General features: G+C 32.4%; 1 protein-coding gene across 1 annotated transcript in view; it reads right to left on the bottom strand.

Moving 5' to 3' along the window:
- Positions 1-16,773, bottom strand: part of Pcdh11x (protocadherin 11 X-linked) — a 571,726-nt gene extending 554,953 nt beyond the window's left edge. The window contains exon 1 of the mRNA XM_090325895.1: positions 16,234-16,773. Coding sequence (XP_090182021.1) covers positions 16,234-16,773 — 540 coding nt within the window. The remainder of the gene's footprint in view (positions 1-16,233) is intronic.
- Positions 16,774-17,100: the final 327 nt, after the last annotated feature.

The raw sequence follows: 17,100 nt of genomic DNA, 5'->3' as shown, positions 1-17,100 counted from the left end.
AAGTTTTTTGTTTTCTTTTTCTTGTGGTGGTTTTTAATTTATTTATTTTTGCTTGTGGAAAAAAGAACTTAAATAAGGGTGATGTAAAAAGGCCATTTTTCCCTATTGTTCTGAAAAGAAATTAACTGAACCATTCTAGTAGACCTGAACATTTTTTGACATATGCATCTGCAAGACACCACTTTATTACTTATAGGAAGGTAATAAATAACACAGCACTTTCAGAGTTATAAATCTAGTACAGCTGCCCAGAACACATATAGAGTGCCAGTAAACACTAAAAATAGTTCCAAAGAGATTGAATTTTAGAACTGATTAAATGAAAGCTGTTTACTCTATATATCAAAGAATGCTGGTAGAAAGACTAAAAAATTATTTCTGAGTTTCTGCTACTGCTTCACTTTTAAATAACTTGATTTTTAAGCTTAATTTTTCCCTACATATCATAATGTATTGTTGGAACATAAAATGAGGATACAATGTAAAAAGACACAGTGATATGGCCAGTTCAGAAAACACTATGGAAATATATTTAATATTCTCAATTCAAATATAATAGGCACTATGGTAAAGTTACTTTCATTACAGTAAAAAAATTTGGATTGCTATAGAATGCCTAAAATTACTAGAAAGAATAAGCATTGCTCTTTATATATTCAACAAGATGGCATCATTCAGATTTTATACACTGTATCTGGAGCATTTCTTTCAACATGTATCTGTACTATTGTCAAGAGAATTGCAATGAAAAATGGACTGTAGGCAAGATGAGTTAAGTTGTTAGTCACTTACTTGCCTACAGTCCTAAAGTCTGCAAGTCCCTCCTTACTTCAAAAGTATATTAAAGGAAGAAAACTAATGTCTAATGAAATGTCAACTCTTTGGAAGAAATGAATTGGTGCTAAAATATTAATAAGCATAATATTAATTTTTAAAACTGTTTAAGATCACAGATGCTTTATATTTATTCATTGGTTTAGCAAATCCTACTTGATAGAACAATGATATTCACAAAATGTTTTCTGTTCTTTTCCCCTTCTACTTGAAATGTTAATCCAAACAAAATAAATTCCTTTTATTCTTCTTTCTTCTATTTGATCAGAGTTCAGTAGTAAGAAAATTATGTGGTTGTCCTTTATGACTGAGAGAGGTTCTTAAAATTCCTGTTTTTCTACTAAGCTATCCTTTTGGGTAATTTCTTACTTTATATTTTGTGTGCTGGTTCTGGTGCTTGAACTCAGGACCTGAGCATTTCCCTTAGCATTTTCTGCTCGATGCTGATGCTCTACCACCTAAGCCACAGCTCCACTTTCAGCTCTTGGCAGGTTAATCAGCAATGAGTCTCATGATCTGTATTGCCCGTATGTAGACCCTCAGATGTCAGCCTCCTGTGTAGCTAGGATTACATGCATAAATTACCAGAATCCAGCCACATATTTTTTAATTTATGCCAAATATTTTTAGCTTTGTGCAGCTGTATGTCACTGTCATTATTGGGCTTACTCCATCTGGAAGAATAAACAAACTTCTATAGACTCAGTGTTATAATTTCGAAGTATTAAAAATTTGTAATTATAAATACTAAAAATAAAGAAATAAGTGAATGATTTCAAGGTTGTCATATTCAGAAGACTAGTTTAACATGTGCAAAATTAATTCACCATGTTTCAATGTTTAAAAAACTATTCTTCATTTAGTTTTATAAAGATAGAAGAAAATTTCCAAAAAGACAAGTATTAAATTAACGAGTGAATATGACATATTGAAATTAAAATAAAATGTAATTTGATTCATTCAACAAATCTCCTATACAGAAACCCTTCATTTTTACTATTATATATAGCAGCTCTGCTTTCCTTCTGATTTGTTCTATTTGATTGCTTGCTTTCCATTTCCTCTCTGGCTCTTCGATTCCTAAAATGGACAAAAATTATGCATACCTTATCACACAGAAAGTTTTCAATATTACTTATATTTATAATATATAAATCAGACTTGAAAAAATATCCTTCACATTTTATTTAAAAGTATTTCCCTTGGGCTGGGAGTTTGGCCTAGTGGTAGAATGCTTGCCTAGCATGCACAAAGACCCAGGTTCGATTCCTAGGTACCACACACATAGAAAAAGTGGTGCTGTGGCTCAAAGTGGCAGAGTGCTACCTTTGAGGAAAAAGCCCAAGGAGAGTGTCAGGCCCTGAATTCAAGACCCAGGACTGACACAAAAATAAATAAATAAATAATATTAAATAAATAAATAAAAATATTTCCCTTAAAGAGAATGTTTTCCAGCATGTAGTTTGTTTTGTTTTTCTTTTTTTGTTTTTGTTTTTTTGGTCGGCAGTGGAGCTTGAACTCTGGGCCTAGGCACTGTCCTTGAGCTCTTCAGCTCAAGGTTAGTACTCTACCACTAAGCCACAGTGACACTTCCAGTTTTCTGATGGTTAACTGGTCTTTTGTGCCTGGTCTGGCTTTGAACTACATTCCTCATATCTCAGCCTCTTGAGTAGGTAAGATTACAGGCATGAACCACTAATTCTCAGCCCAGCATGTATTTTTAATCACTGTTTTTAATGGAAAAGACATGCTAAACAAATGAAATACCATTTCTAATTGTTGATAATCAGCTCTTTTTATCATATTATTTACACATTTCCTAGACATTCTTAACTTCAAGAAATTTAAAAATGGACATGTTACTATCATGAACATGTATTCACAGATGTATTAGTAAGTACAGATTATTCACAGATGTATTACACGTTGGCAAGTATAATATATATGAATGAAAGAATGCATGCCCAGGTACTAAGGTGGTAGAGATCAGAGAAATAAGAATTTTAGGCAGCCTGGGCAAATATTAATGAGATTTCCTCTGAAAAACACAGATTGGGTGTGGATGCATATTCATATGGCCCCAGCTACATGAGAGCCCATAACTGCAGGATCATATGCTGAGGCCAGCCTACATAAAGATGCAAGCCTATATACATCAAAACTAATATAAAAAATAGGTAGAGTATAGCTTAAGTGGTAGCATGACTTTCTAGCAGTTGTGAAGTTCAACTTAAATTTCAACTCCAAGGACTGTTAAGAATAAACAAAGACAAATTTTTAATTTAAAATAAAATGAAATTTCAAAATCAAAAATTTAAATTCCTATGAATGTTTTGTGCCACCCAGTTGATATGGTGACATTTGCAATCAGTAAGATTATTTGTATTTAAATTATTCTATGATCTATTTCCTGCTCTTAATTTTTTAAAAATATGCTTTCAGATTTGGGCCCTTAGCTTTTGAACACTATTTTCCCAATCATAAGAAGTTGTTTATGTAAGGACTTTACATGAAATTTCCTCTCAAACTTCAGGACAGAATTATCTTAACTTTTATCCATATGATGTTAATATAAACTATCAGTTTTTCAGAAATTCAAATTAATGGGAAATATAATTAGTGAGGCCAGAGGTGCTATGAACTTTTTACCATGCACAAGACAGCTCATGTCAATAATGTTAAGGTTGAGAAAGTTAGGAACACAATGTGAATTGTAATCCTAAAAGGAAAACATTTGTACTTGTATGTAAGAGTGTTTGCAAGTATTTGTAAGAGACACTTTTGACTTAGATTATGTGTACACTAGGGTAGAATAGCAGCAAATTTGTTTTTATTCATGTACAAGGGTGTTATTGTTTAAAAACTTTAAGAGTGCATTCCATTATAACTTCTGATGTGATAAAAATCAACCCATATGTAAAACTATGTGAGTCTAATCAAATGATCAGAATGCCTTAATTCAGAGCTAAAGAAATCATTTTAATGAAAAAAACAATAGCTGAAAATTAAGACTTACTGTATCCTAAGTATGCTTTTATTTACAAAACCATTCGGCTATTTATTTCAATAATTTTATGGAAATTATACATATTTCAATGTTACTTTTATCTATTAATCATACATACAGGTTTTGCTGTGACATTTCAGTTTCATCCTACATATTTTGCTCCTTTTCAATTGTATCATCTTCCTTTGCCCCACTTTCTCCTTCCCCTGGATGCCCTCCCTACAAATGGTCCCACTTTTGATTTCATGTCTTAATTTTTATGCTGCATTCAGCATCTGAGAAAAAAAATATGTGATTCTTGTGTTTCTCTCATTTATTTCTCTTAATATATAGGTCACATCAGAGGAGAAATCTAGATTCCACATGCTGACCTTTACTTTTCTTCTAAGTTATTTAAATCAACTTTGATTCAGATTCCAAGACATGACCAATCAAAACTAAAAGCAATAAGATATGAAACAAGTGAAAATATGATGGGCTTGGTGGCACACAACTATAATCCAAACTCATGGCAGTGTGAAACAGGAAAATTACCAGTTCCATGTCAGTTTAGCCTATATAGTGAGCCCTGCCTAAAAGCAACATTATGTTGCAAATATAGGAAACAATGTACAAATATAAAATGACCTTATTCTAATTGCTTCCTATAAATAAATACCCCACTACTTATTTATATGGTAAAATCTCTGATTGTTAATTTTTTTTTTGCCAGTCCTGGGCTTGAGCTCAGGGCCTGAGCACTGTCCTTGGACTTTCTCAAGGCTAGAGCTCTACCACTTGAGCTTCAGCACCACTTCTGGCTTTTTTCTATGTATGTGGTACCAAGGAATCGAACCCGGGTCTTCGTGCATTCTAGGCAAGCACTTTAACCACTGGGCCAAACTCCAGGCCCTGATTGTTAATATTTATTAAGTGAAAGAAATATCTGTGAAAATAATTTGATAGCCAGGCGACAATGGCTCTGGCCTGTAATCCTAGCTATGCAGGAGGCTGAGATCTGAGGAAGGCGGTTCATAGCTAGCCCAGTCACAATAGTCCATGAGATTATTATTGCCAAGTAAACACAGAAAACAGGAGTGGTGGTGTGGCATACCTTGGTAGAGCAGTATCCTTGAGCTGAAGAGCTCAGGCCAGTACCCAGGCCCAGAGTTCAAGCCCCATGACTGACAAAAGAAGGAAGAAGCAAGAAGAAGCAAGAAGCAGCAGAAGAAGCAGAAGCAGCAGAAGCAGCAGAAGCAGCAGAAGCAGCAGAAGCAGTAGAAGCAGAAGGAGGAGGCGGAGGAGGGGGAGGAGGAGAAGGAGAAGGAAGAGAAGGAGGAAGGAAGGAAGGAAGGAAGGAAGGAAGGAAGGAAGGAAGGAAGGAAGGAAGGAAGGAGGGAGGGAGGGAGGGAGGGAGGGAGGGAGGGAGGGAGGGAGGGAGGCAAGGAAGGAAGGAAGGAAGGAAGGAAGGAAGGAAGGAAGGAAGGAAGGAAGGAAGGGAGAAAAAGTTTTGATAATCATAGTGGCTTTACAAGTAAGGGCCATACTATCGTGCATTGTTAATTTACTGAAGTGCAAACACTGAAAATTTAGAAAGTATGTGACAAAATATAGAAAATGCCCCTCCACTCATTACACATCTTAATATTTTTGCCAGCCTGGGGCTTGAACTCAGGGTCTAAGTACTGTCCTTGGGCTTTCTCAAGGCTAGAGCTCTACCACTTGAGTCACAGCACTACTTGCAGATTTTTTTTATGTAGGTGGTACCGAGGAATCGAACCCAGGTCTTTGTGCATGCCAGGCAAGCACTCTACTACTAGGCCAAACTCCCGGCCCCTACACATCTTAATTTTTGACATGCATTAGAGAATATAGTGCAGAATTCAAAAGAGATAAGAATATGACATTAGCACTATTTTGGAATCCACCTGGAAGCTTATCTAGTTCATTCTTCATCAATTATAGCAATGCTAGTACCTTATTTTACTAACAGGCTATCAGAAATATCAAAGATGTGACAGGTCTACACAGCTATAGGTTATAAAATACATACTTTAATGGAATAAGTTTACAAAAAATGTAATTAACTACATTGATTTGGGTCTCCTTTCTGGAAGGTGTCATTTAAGATTTACCTTGAGAGATTATCGATTTAATATCAAATTAGACAAAAATTCAGTACATGTATAGCCATAGATCTTAGTTTAAAATGGGGAAACAAAGGTAAATTTAAGTTTAATTATAAAAGAAAAATGTGTTACATTTTGAAATCAAGTGTCTTCATAATATTTTAATTACATATCCACATGGAAAATAACATGAAATGGGAAAAGATATGATTCACTTAACTTTGATTAATAGCAAAATATTGACTAGCTTTGAATAAATGAGTATGTGCAATTGTGCCAAATTACTTTCATGCACAAAATATTTATATGCAAAAAAGCAATATTTGGGTGGTAGATTTCAAGATTTCTTTTGATTTCTAAATTCTAATTTAGCAAAGAAACATTTTGTCACAAAATTGACAATATTGTACACTATGTTTTATAATATAATAAGCCTTACTAATGAAAACAGTCTGGCAAGCATTAAGTAAATGCCAAATTTTATTTTTTGGTAAGCCATTTTTAAAAATTAACTTTGGGATTTAGCTAACTGCCAAGAATTGGGAGAAAAACACTATAAAATTTTAAAACCTAGTAATTAGCAAATTGCCTTTGATAACATCATTACTCTAAAATATAATTTGAACTATTTGACCATTAGATAATCAAGCTAACTGAAATTTGCACATTTTATATTTAATTTGATTTTTTTTATCTTCAGAATTATTTATGTCTTCAGAAATTACTAACAAATTTATTAATGAGACACTTACTTGAAACCAATTATTTTTATTACTGAATAGGGTAAAATAATCAAGGTATTTCAATGAATTGAAGGCATGTTTCAGAGTAAACCTACTTAGAATTTATTTACCAATTCAGTTAATCAATTATTCCCATAAATAAGGTAGTTTTAAAGTGAAAATAATACTGTTATTATAGTTGAAGAACAGAATAGAACTTTGCAACATACTTAGTTCAATGATTCAGAATTTTTGATGAAATTTCGTTTGATATTTAGAAGAGTGATTCGGTCTAATAGGATAAGGTAAATACTTCAGAGGGAAGTATGTACTTAAGCTTCTGAATTCTTGAGTAAAACTACAGGCAAATCCATGAAGGAAAAACATGTATGTTGTAGAACAATTATATCAAAAATATTACACTGTGTGATGGTGATCAAGGAAAGCAAAGAATACAAGTTGTATGGAAATTTCATGACATCAACAGTATCAAATCATTTTTGAATTAAGCTTGAAGTAGGGAAATACAAACAGTTCTATTACAAACATTTTTGAAGAATATTTGCATGAAGAGTAAGTTACTATACCTCTGCTATAGACATTACACAAAGCTCTTGAATCTATAACCCAATTCTAAATTTGGAGAGATGCTTAAGTATCTTTGAAGCTTATCTTCCCTTTAGGTTACTTATAAATGCTTCTTTAGTGATGCATATGCAGAGAACAAATTCAATAGCAAATCCAAGGTCTAACAGCATCAATTTTTAAATATTTTTCCAATAATATCCAATACCATGTTTAATTTGGCTGGAGATCTAAGCTTCAAATAGCATAGATAATAATGTTATTAACAAATAAGCCAAGAAAGTACAAGGCCCTGAGTGTAAATCCTGGTATGAGAAAGAAAGAGTACTAAGATAATAAGGTAGTAATATGAAAAAGGCGCATCATATACATATATGGAAATATCATAATATAATCTTTTTGTACAGTTAATGTAAACTAATAAAATTTCAAAATTAATATAAAATGAAGTGGATTCTATTTTTAAATATCTGCAGAGAAACTTGTTTTTAATTCAAATAAAATCCAGGCAACAATGTTCCAACATAATACCATATATCCCATAAGCGATAAGGGAGTTATGACTTTACCAAGTATAACCCTGTGTGTACAATAGCTAACAAAAGGGAAGAATTGATAACATATATTCTTTCTCAATTTGAGAACTTCATAGATTTTTCAGCCTAGAGGAATAATTTGCTGGATGGGTGGCATGGCTCTTTACAGATGGTAATTTGGAATAATTTTTCTGGTAAAATTAAAAGGTTTAAATATTGATTTCAAATAAACAAAATGTATTTCTTATGTTCTTGTGGGAAAAGGATATCTGAGATCACTAGGAAAATGAAATTATCAACATCAGAATTTAATTTTATTCGCTGTTCAACCATCATAACTATTTATTTATTTATTTGTTTTAGAAATACATTGAATTTCTGGGAGTTAATGGAATATTAGGTTTTAACTACACGAGATTTTGTTTCTCAGGTTTGTGATCTTTATATACATATTTTTTTTGCCAGTCCTGGAACTTGAACTTATGGCCTGGGCACTGTCCCTGAGCTTCCTACTTCTTGACCCACAATGCCTTTTCTGGATTTCTGTTTCCAGTGAAGTATCAAACCCAAGGCTTCATTCATGCTAGCCATGTACTCTAGTACTAAGTCTCATTCCTAGCCCCCTATATACATTCTTATACTCTTTATTGTAATTATTCAACAAAGGAAACCATTAGGTTCCACTAAAAGCAATCTATTCTTTTCAATGTATTAATAATCTATTAAATTGTTTTATCTAAAATTAATGCATGCTTGGATTATTTAGAACTTCACTTGTTCCTCTGCTAACCATTCATTTTTATTTTCATTACTGACATCAAATTTTTCCTTCTTCCTTCCATTGTCCTCATTGTTCAGGTTATTGATTGTGTTATCTTTCCCTAGGCTAACTATTTAAAGGTATGCTTCTAAATAAATTCTTGTCCTCAGAGTATATTTTGAGTTTCTCAAAAAAAAAAAAACAGAAAAACATGCCATTGAAAATGAAACACTTGTTGTTGTAGTAAGCTTTTCCTCAAAGACAATCTAGAATCTGTATTATTTGCAAGGATTAAAGATAAAACTCAAATATGTTGTTGCATATCTCTCCTACAAAAGCCACGAGGAAGACAATCATGACTGACTCTTGAGAAAAGAGATCAGACACACATTCTCAGCATAAAAATGAAAAAGACAAGAGAGGGACGATCATTTTTAGATGGCATAAGAATGAGATGTAAATAAAGCAATTCCAGATGGTAAAGACAGCATATGAGAAACTAGTCATATTAGCAGCATCACAGTCATATGAAAGACCAGGAGGAGGCAGAGACAAATGAAGAGAAAGAAAATTTTGATTCAAGAGATAAGCTAAAGAAAGTAAATGGGAGGCTTTCCAAAAAACAAATTGAACTAGTTCCAGAAGTAAGTGTGGAGCCAGTGGCATTGATTGAGAGAGAGTAATAATGCTGTCATATTTCTCTCTGTACACATATATAAAATATGTATGAAAAACTAAGTTTAGGTTATAAAAAAACCTTTTTAAAGAGTGAAAAGCATCATAGATTAGAAAAATTGGGGAACAACTAAAACCTTAAAATATAGAGTATAAAAACTGTTTACAGAAAAACTTCTCTTCAAGCACTCAAATGATTTTATAGACTTTTCCATAGTCCATTAATTCTTATTATATTCCTGGTTGTTAGATAAAGATGATTTGAATTTTCTTCATTATGGTAGTACATAAATTAGAGGCAGAAATATCAAGTTTGAGAATTAACAAAATAAAACTAAGACAATAGAGACCTGTGTAATTACCATCATCAGTACAGAAATTACCATTATTAACAAAAATTCCTTATTTCTGATCTCAAAACAATTTTGCATAAAAAATTTGGCAGAAATATCACTACCATGAATGCAAATAATCTAGAGGTAAAATATAATAACAAACTGCTGAAAGTTCTTGGTTAAACAAAAGCTAGATTTACTCATTTTAACCTTCCTATTACTATAAAGAATTAATAATTCTCTTTTTAAAGACAGCATGACCAATTCAAGACATACCACATTTTTTTCTCCATGTTATCATTACTTTAAAATTGCACTCACTGTAATGCCTATTATTAAGCTCCTTGGGGACAGTGACTATTTTTCAAAAGTATTTTTTCCCTCAAGATTTTATATATTGGGCACTCATTAAATGTGTTAAATAAATATATGCTAAATTTAGATAGTTGGAATTAGATCAAGATATTTGGTTTTAGTGCTAAATGAAAAACAAAAAACAGCTTTATATTTAGTTTTACTTCATCCTATTAGAGGGGTTAAAATAATGGGCTTCTGAATATAAAATAAGAAGGGTGAGAAAATTTCATGAGCATGCATAAAATCTCACATTAAGTGAGTTCTTCAGGACAAGATAAATTAAGTTGGATAATACAGAACACTTTGTAATACCCAACTTAAAATAAGTTTTATATAAAGTTCACATTTATTAGTTCAAATAAGACTTTTCCTAATCTATAAATTCATACTAGTTTCTTAGTACAAATGCAGAGATGCTTATGAATAACAATTAACATATAATACCAAAAATATTCTTTGTTTATTTAAAATGAGCAATAGGATGATTATAACCGATCATCAAAACTTACTGCTTACAGTTCATAGAAAATTAATCGTATATGAATGTCTATATATTATTTTAATGACTGAAATATGTTTTCTTAGTTGTCTGTAATGAATGTTTAACATATTCTTGATAAAACACTTTTAAATACGAATATACAGGAAGATTTGTGAAGATATTATTTTGTGAATAAATGATCAATAGAGGATATTTTAATTAAGAAAATTAACCTCACTGTTGTTTAAATGAATTTAACTCCTTGTTTGCTTTTCCCTGATAACATCTAATTTTATGTGGGGACTAAAGGACTATTTGGCAAAGATATAATGAAATTCAAATTACAGTGAAGGCAATTTATATGATCTATTATGTTGCTACATTAATTATTCAGAATTTCTCAATTGATTTTGGAAGATGACTGTAAACTGATAAATGCAAAGGGAAAATATTCATTTCTTGAGTGGTTTGCATTTAAGTAGGAAGTATCTTTCATATGCATTTTATAATTTCACAAATAATATTCAAATATTATTTTATCATTTTGATTAAAAATTTCACTTCTCTAAGATTCCACCTCACTCCAGTTAGAATGGCCAGGATCAGGAAAACGAGTAATAACAGACGCTGGAGGGGATGTGGCCAGGAGGGATCACTACTACACTGTTGGTGGGAGTGCAAACTCATTCAACCACTATGGAAAGCAGTGTGGCAGTGCCTCAAAAGGCTAAACATAGAACTCCCCTATGACCCAGCAATTCCACTACTTGGCATTTACCCAATCATCCAGAAACTAGGGCATACTAAATCCACTAGCACAACAATGTTCATTGCAGCACTGTTAACCATAGCAAAGATATGGAACCAACCTAGATGTCCCTCAGTTGATGAGTGGATCAACAAGTTGTGGTATTTGTACACAATGGAATTCTATGCTGCTGTCAGAAAGAATGACATTGCCCCATTTGTTAGGAAATGGAAAGACTTAGAAAAAATCATATTAAGTGAAGTAAGCCAGACTCAAAGGAACTTAGGCTCAATGGTTTCCCTCATTCGTCATAATCAGTAGAAACCATGGGCTCTACTAGCAGAGATCTGCAATAGAGCAAAATCTTGATACATAAGGCCATATAGTATGAAGCTAATTGAAAGGACCTCCAGGATATCGAAACAAAAGCCATATAGCGAATGATTGTCCTTAATGTACTATGTTGTCTCTCATCTCCTTTGCTGTCCCTTGGTTATCTCATATTGTTATAGTATCTCACTTTGTTATCTGATATATTGAATTTATTTGTATTTGGTTATTTGAAATTTGATAGGGAAGGGGGGAAAACCAAGATGGGTGGGGGGTGTGGGGGGGAGGGAAATGGGTACCAAGACATGTGAAAGGGTATCAATGTACGTGAATTAATGCACCTTCTATCTGGCAAATATCATGTAACCCTTTTACTAATTACAATAAAAAATGCAAAAAAAAACTCATGCAAAAAAAACAAAAAAAATTTCACTTCTCTATTAAAATTTTTAATGTATATTAAAACTAGTTCACTAAGACAGTGCCTCTGCAGGACAGAATATTGTTAATGAAAAGAATGTGGTATAGACAGAACAACTTATACAAGCAAATGACCTATAATGGGTTGTGTAGCATCTTTGATCATCAATGTCAATGAGAAATTTTAAAAACTAAAGCAGAGCTCAAGTCTGGTGTCTCACGCATTTAATAATAGCTACTCAGGAGGCTATGGAAAGAGGACAGTATCGAACCAGTCCAGGAAGAAAAACTGGTGAAACAATCTCCTGCAAAAAAAAAATAGCTGAAAAGAAAGTGCTATCCTTGAGGGAAAATATGAAGCATGAAGCAGCTATTCAAGAACCTAAGTCCCTACCACCAGCAGAGAAGAAAGAAAGAAAGAAAGAAAGAAAGAAAGAAAGAAAGAAAGAAAGAAAGAAAGAAAGAAAAAAGAAAGAAAGAAAGGACAAAATCAAGCATATCTGCCCACTTGATGTTCGAATTACATTTCTGTATCAAGTATGTTTGTCCCTAAAACATTTTACTTTAGTGTTTCTCATTTTCTTTAAGTCATGAAACTAAGCATCAAACTGATAATTACTTAGATGTAAACAATGGAATAATAGACCAAAATTGCATCCAACAATAACAATATTTAAGTGTTTCTTATAGTTCATAATGAATAGGATTATAATGCAAATAAACAAATCATATCTAGAAAGACATATGTTCTTCTAAGTATCTATTTACAAATTCTAGAATTGAGCTATATAAAATGCTGTGGGTCTATGAATAACAGGTGTATTTAATGTAAGGCATTTTGGACTGTGAATACTAACTAGCACTCTTGATCATTGTAATGAAGTCAAAAGTAACTTAATCTATTAGTGTCACTTTTTCATTTTAATTAGTCTTGACAGAATTAATAAGGATACTTTTATTAAGACAATGAATTTATATTGTAATTTTCCCCCATTGAAGGTGTACTTTTGTAATAATCTCAGCTTTCAGGGACCTAATAATCATTAGTAATTAATGGTCCTCTTTCTTTTTGCTTTTATACACAGATAAAAAATGATAATGTATACATGATAGTCTTTACATAATATAAAATCAAATAATTATAATTGTGGAAAATAAATTGAACTTTGGCAGTATTGGGATTTGAACTCATGACATTTGAAATATGATGTAAAAATCAATGTTAATAAAATCTTCAAAAAAAAGATTAAAGATGCTGAGCAAGGGTGACTCATGCCTGTAATCCTAGCTACTCAGGAGACTCAGATTTGAAGATCAAGGTACAAAGCCAGCCCAGGCACAAAAGGACCTGAGACTCTTATCTCCAATTAACCTCTAGAAAATGGAAAGTGGGCTTGGCTCAATGGTAGGGTGGTAGCCTTGTGCTAAAGGTTTCAGGGACAACACCCAGACCTAGGGGTATGGTGGTATCCTCAGGGACATTGCCCAAGCCGAGTTCAAGCCCCATGGCCCACAAAACAAAATATATGAAGGGGTTATACCTTTGATGGTTTTATCTGGACTAGATAAATTATTTCGTGTCTAGAGTTTAAAAAAATATTATAGATTTATTTACTTTCATTAGAGTGTAACAGACATCTTTTTAAAGCTTAAAATTAACCTTAACAACTTCACCTAGATATTTTTACAAAGCAAAAGTACTTAGTAACAATTTCATTTTCTCATTGAACACTTTCTCCTCTTTATTCCTCTCATTCTTCTGATATTATACGAACTTGCTCTGACCTCTTTGCTCAGGGTTATATTTCCATCTTTCTGTCAATCTGTTAATGATAAGAATCATAAACATATCTGATTCCAAACTCTCTGCTTTACCAGCCATATGACCATAATGAGCAAACATTACTACTCTAAAATTCATTTTCCAAATATCTTAAATCTAGAATGATAGGGACAGGGAGACTGGCCTAGTGGTAGCATACACAAAGCCTATATAATGATAATAATTTTTGTTTTACCAAATCACAACTAAAGTCATTAAAGAATTGTAACTTTAAATTAATATCTGTTGACCAAAAAAATTTAAAAACTTAGTATCATTTATGTTGTAGGATCTTTCATACTACATATTTTATACAATTAGTACTTTTTACAAGACTGAATTTGACTTGTTAGTTAATATAAAACTGTCAATAGCAGGACCTATCCATTCAAAACTTGACCTAATTTTTCCATGAGCTCTTCTCTATATTTTCCCTTCTTTCCCTTTGCTATTTAAACTTTTCATGTATATTTTATACTACGCTAGTTAGAATACACTATGATTTTGCTATCATGGTCTACTCAAAAAAGTAGAGCATATTAATATTAGTTAAATTCCCACCCTATTCTGCAAGACAGAGTATTGAAAAAAAAGTTATGGTTGGCCTACTTACTTTCAATTTTAAAATTTACTAAAATTTATAGATGAATCAGAGCATGTTTCCTTTCTTTCTTTTTCTATTATCACCCCCTTTTCACAAAGCATACATGACAGGGCCTTTTTGCAAGTCAACATGCACTCTGTTAATGTCATACATGCCATGTCCCTCTGCATGCCTAGGGCTATTCTTTGCATTCTATTCTCATTATTTTTAACAAGCAATCCAAACACTGTTTAACCATGAGGTCACACAAATAGTCCAGTACTTTAGATACAACATATAGTTACATTAGGCTTATCACACATTCTAAATCTGAAATACATTTCAGAGCACTTGTATTTTACAACTTATCTAAAATACGCTAGTGAGCCTTTTGGTTATTTAATGACTATCTTTCTAAGAAAAATCAAATGAAAACACATTTCAATAATGCTGATATTATACCAGAAGATCCATTTGTTTTATTTAAATTTATTAAGCAGTTTTAAAGGAAAATTTAAATTTTCTTGGGAGCCCATTAAGCTTTCCTTGTGGGAGAAGTTATAAAATTATTCCTTTAGTAACACACTTGATTTTAAAATAACATATTTTCAGAATGTTGGGCAGAGAGACTATGTACCCAATACAGGATCGTATTTTATTTATGTAACTTAATAGTAAAGTCCAATTTAATTTTACCTAGTAGTGTTATTTAGCCAAAAACAATCAATATAATAACAGTGAAGTAGTTGTGGCTAGTAGAATTAGTGTTAGGAATTCTGTCCCATAGTAAAACTGGTTATATTTCAAGTACTTGATAGCTACATGTGTCTAGAGGATACCGTTATATGCAATCTGCAGCATGGCAGGTTTTATTGGATAGTCTTGCTTTGAGGAAGTATCAACCCTATAACACAATTCATAATTTAACCTGACAGGTTTCATATATCTAAAAAAAGATAAATGTTTTACAGTATCTGCAAATTCATTTATACAGGTGTATTGTGTCAATACTTAGTTTACATTCTTCCCAATATTTGCCCCTAGGATAATTATATAATCATCCATATAACATGTCTAAATCTATTACAGTGCAAAAATATGGGAAGTCTGTATAAGAAATTTGGCACAAAATTCTGACTTGTAAATTTCTACCTCTTGCATAGTTTTTTTTTCCATTCTATGAGATAAGATGTTATAGAAATCTCATATGAAATACTTATCAGAAATAATCTTTCTATTTTATTCAATCTAACAATTAACTTTCTATGTTACTTGATATACTCAAACACATGAATACTTTCTCACTTATATTCACTTTAAGTGATATGTACTCACCAATTTATTTATAAACAAATATATCATTTGAGCACCTTTCCAAAATTATACATCTTCTCAGAACATATCTTTTATTACATGTATCAGAAAGTCTCACTTATGGGTTCTCTTAGTACTTTTTCACATTAACCATAATGTTGGAACCACCCCCTTGTTTATATCAAAATGAAATTTGTATTTTGCTCTTTTATATATAACTTACCCAATCATTAAAGTATATTTTCTTATTTCTGTAGCTAACCACGACTTTTATACACTTGTCTAAAAGTTATAAATAGCTATGAAAGTGCTCATTCACTTAGCTAATTGTAATCCCATTGCACATATTTTAAGAAATGTCAAATATTTCACCTATTCTGTATTTTGTCACATCTGAATCAAGTCATAAATGGCTCATCTCAATAACAATATCTTCTTGGGTAGAACATATACTTTTTAAAGAATATGAACATGTGTTTACAAAGAATAGGAAGAAATTAAAATATTTAAATATTTAGCATAAAAGCTTACTGGCTACAATTTAATATTACTTTACTAATTAAAATGAAGATATATAAATAAATAAAATACCTTTTAGCTGTCTTTAAACACTCACCTTAATTAGATGGTAATTTTGTACCCCATTTATTCCTGCATCAGGATCAACAGCCGCTGGGAGGGCATATCGAGAGTTTATAGCTGAGTTCTCTGGAACTGATATGTTGATAACAGTTGTTGGGAATAACGGCGCATTGTCATTTATATCTTCTATCAGAAAGCGTATCTTAACCAGTCTAAATATTTCATCCGGCAAAACAGCAACCTCCACTTCGTAAAAGCAACGGGCATCCAACATAATTCCAGCACATAATTTCTCACGATCGATGCGAGCGCCAGTAGTGAACATCTCACCAGTACCCTCTTCAATCCGAATCAGGGGCACATCTCCGGTCTTATACACAAGCTTGAATTGCATAGGAGACGTTAAGGACTTGTCAGGAATGAGGGACAAATTGAGGTCTTTCAACAAGTCGCCTATTAGGACATTTTCTGGCATTTCTTCTCTGATAGTGTAGTTTTTCTCCTGGGCGCCAGACTGGAAGACGACGCATGCTAACAGGACCGCAAAAATATACGTCCCGGACAACAAGTCCATACCAGGCACGATAGTTATGGTGCTCTGTATCAGCCCACAGAACACTAACAGTGAAAAAGGAAACGAAGAGGAGAAAAAGGCAGAAAAGGGAAGAGGAAGGGTGGGGTAGAAAAGAAAGTAGAAAGGAAGAAACAAAAGAAGAAATTATTAGAAAACCAGCCACAAACAAGCATGCTAAATAAATGCTCAGTTTTTAGTTAAAATCATTAAATGAACTATTAAGTCATTTGAGAAATAAACCAATAGTAATTTTGTCTTAAGTCAAATATTAGAAATTCCTGCAGAAAGAAGGTAAAGGGTACAAGTTACCTGTACTTACTAAAAATG

The sequence above is a fragment of the Megascapheus bottae genome, chromosome X (assembly GCF_031878675.1).
Source record: "Megascapheus bottae isolate mThoBot1 chromosome X, mThoBot2.hap1, whole genome shotgun sequence".
NCBI classification, from domain to species: domain Eukaryota; kingdom Metazoa; phylum Chordata; class Mammalia; order Rodentia; family Geomyidae; genus Megascapheus; species Megascapheus bottae.
Note: the sequence above shows the minus strand (reverse complement) of the source record. Positions and strands in the feature narration are given on the sequence as shown.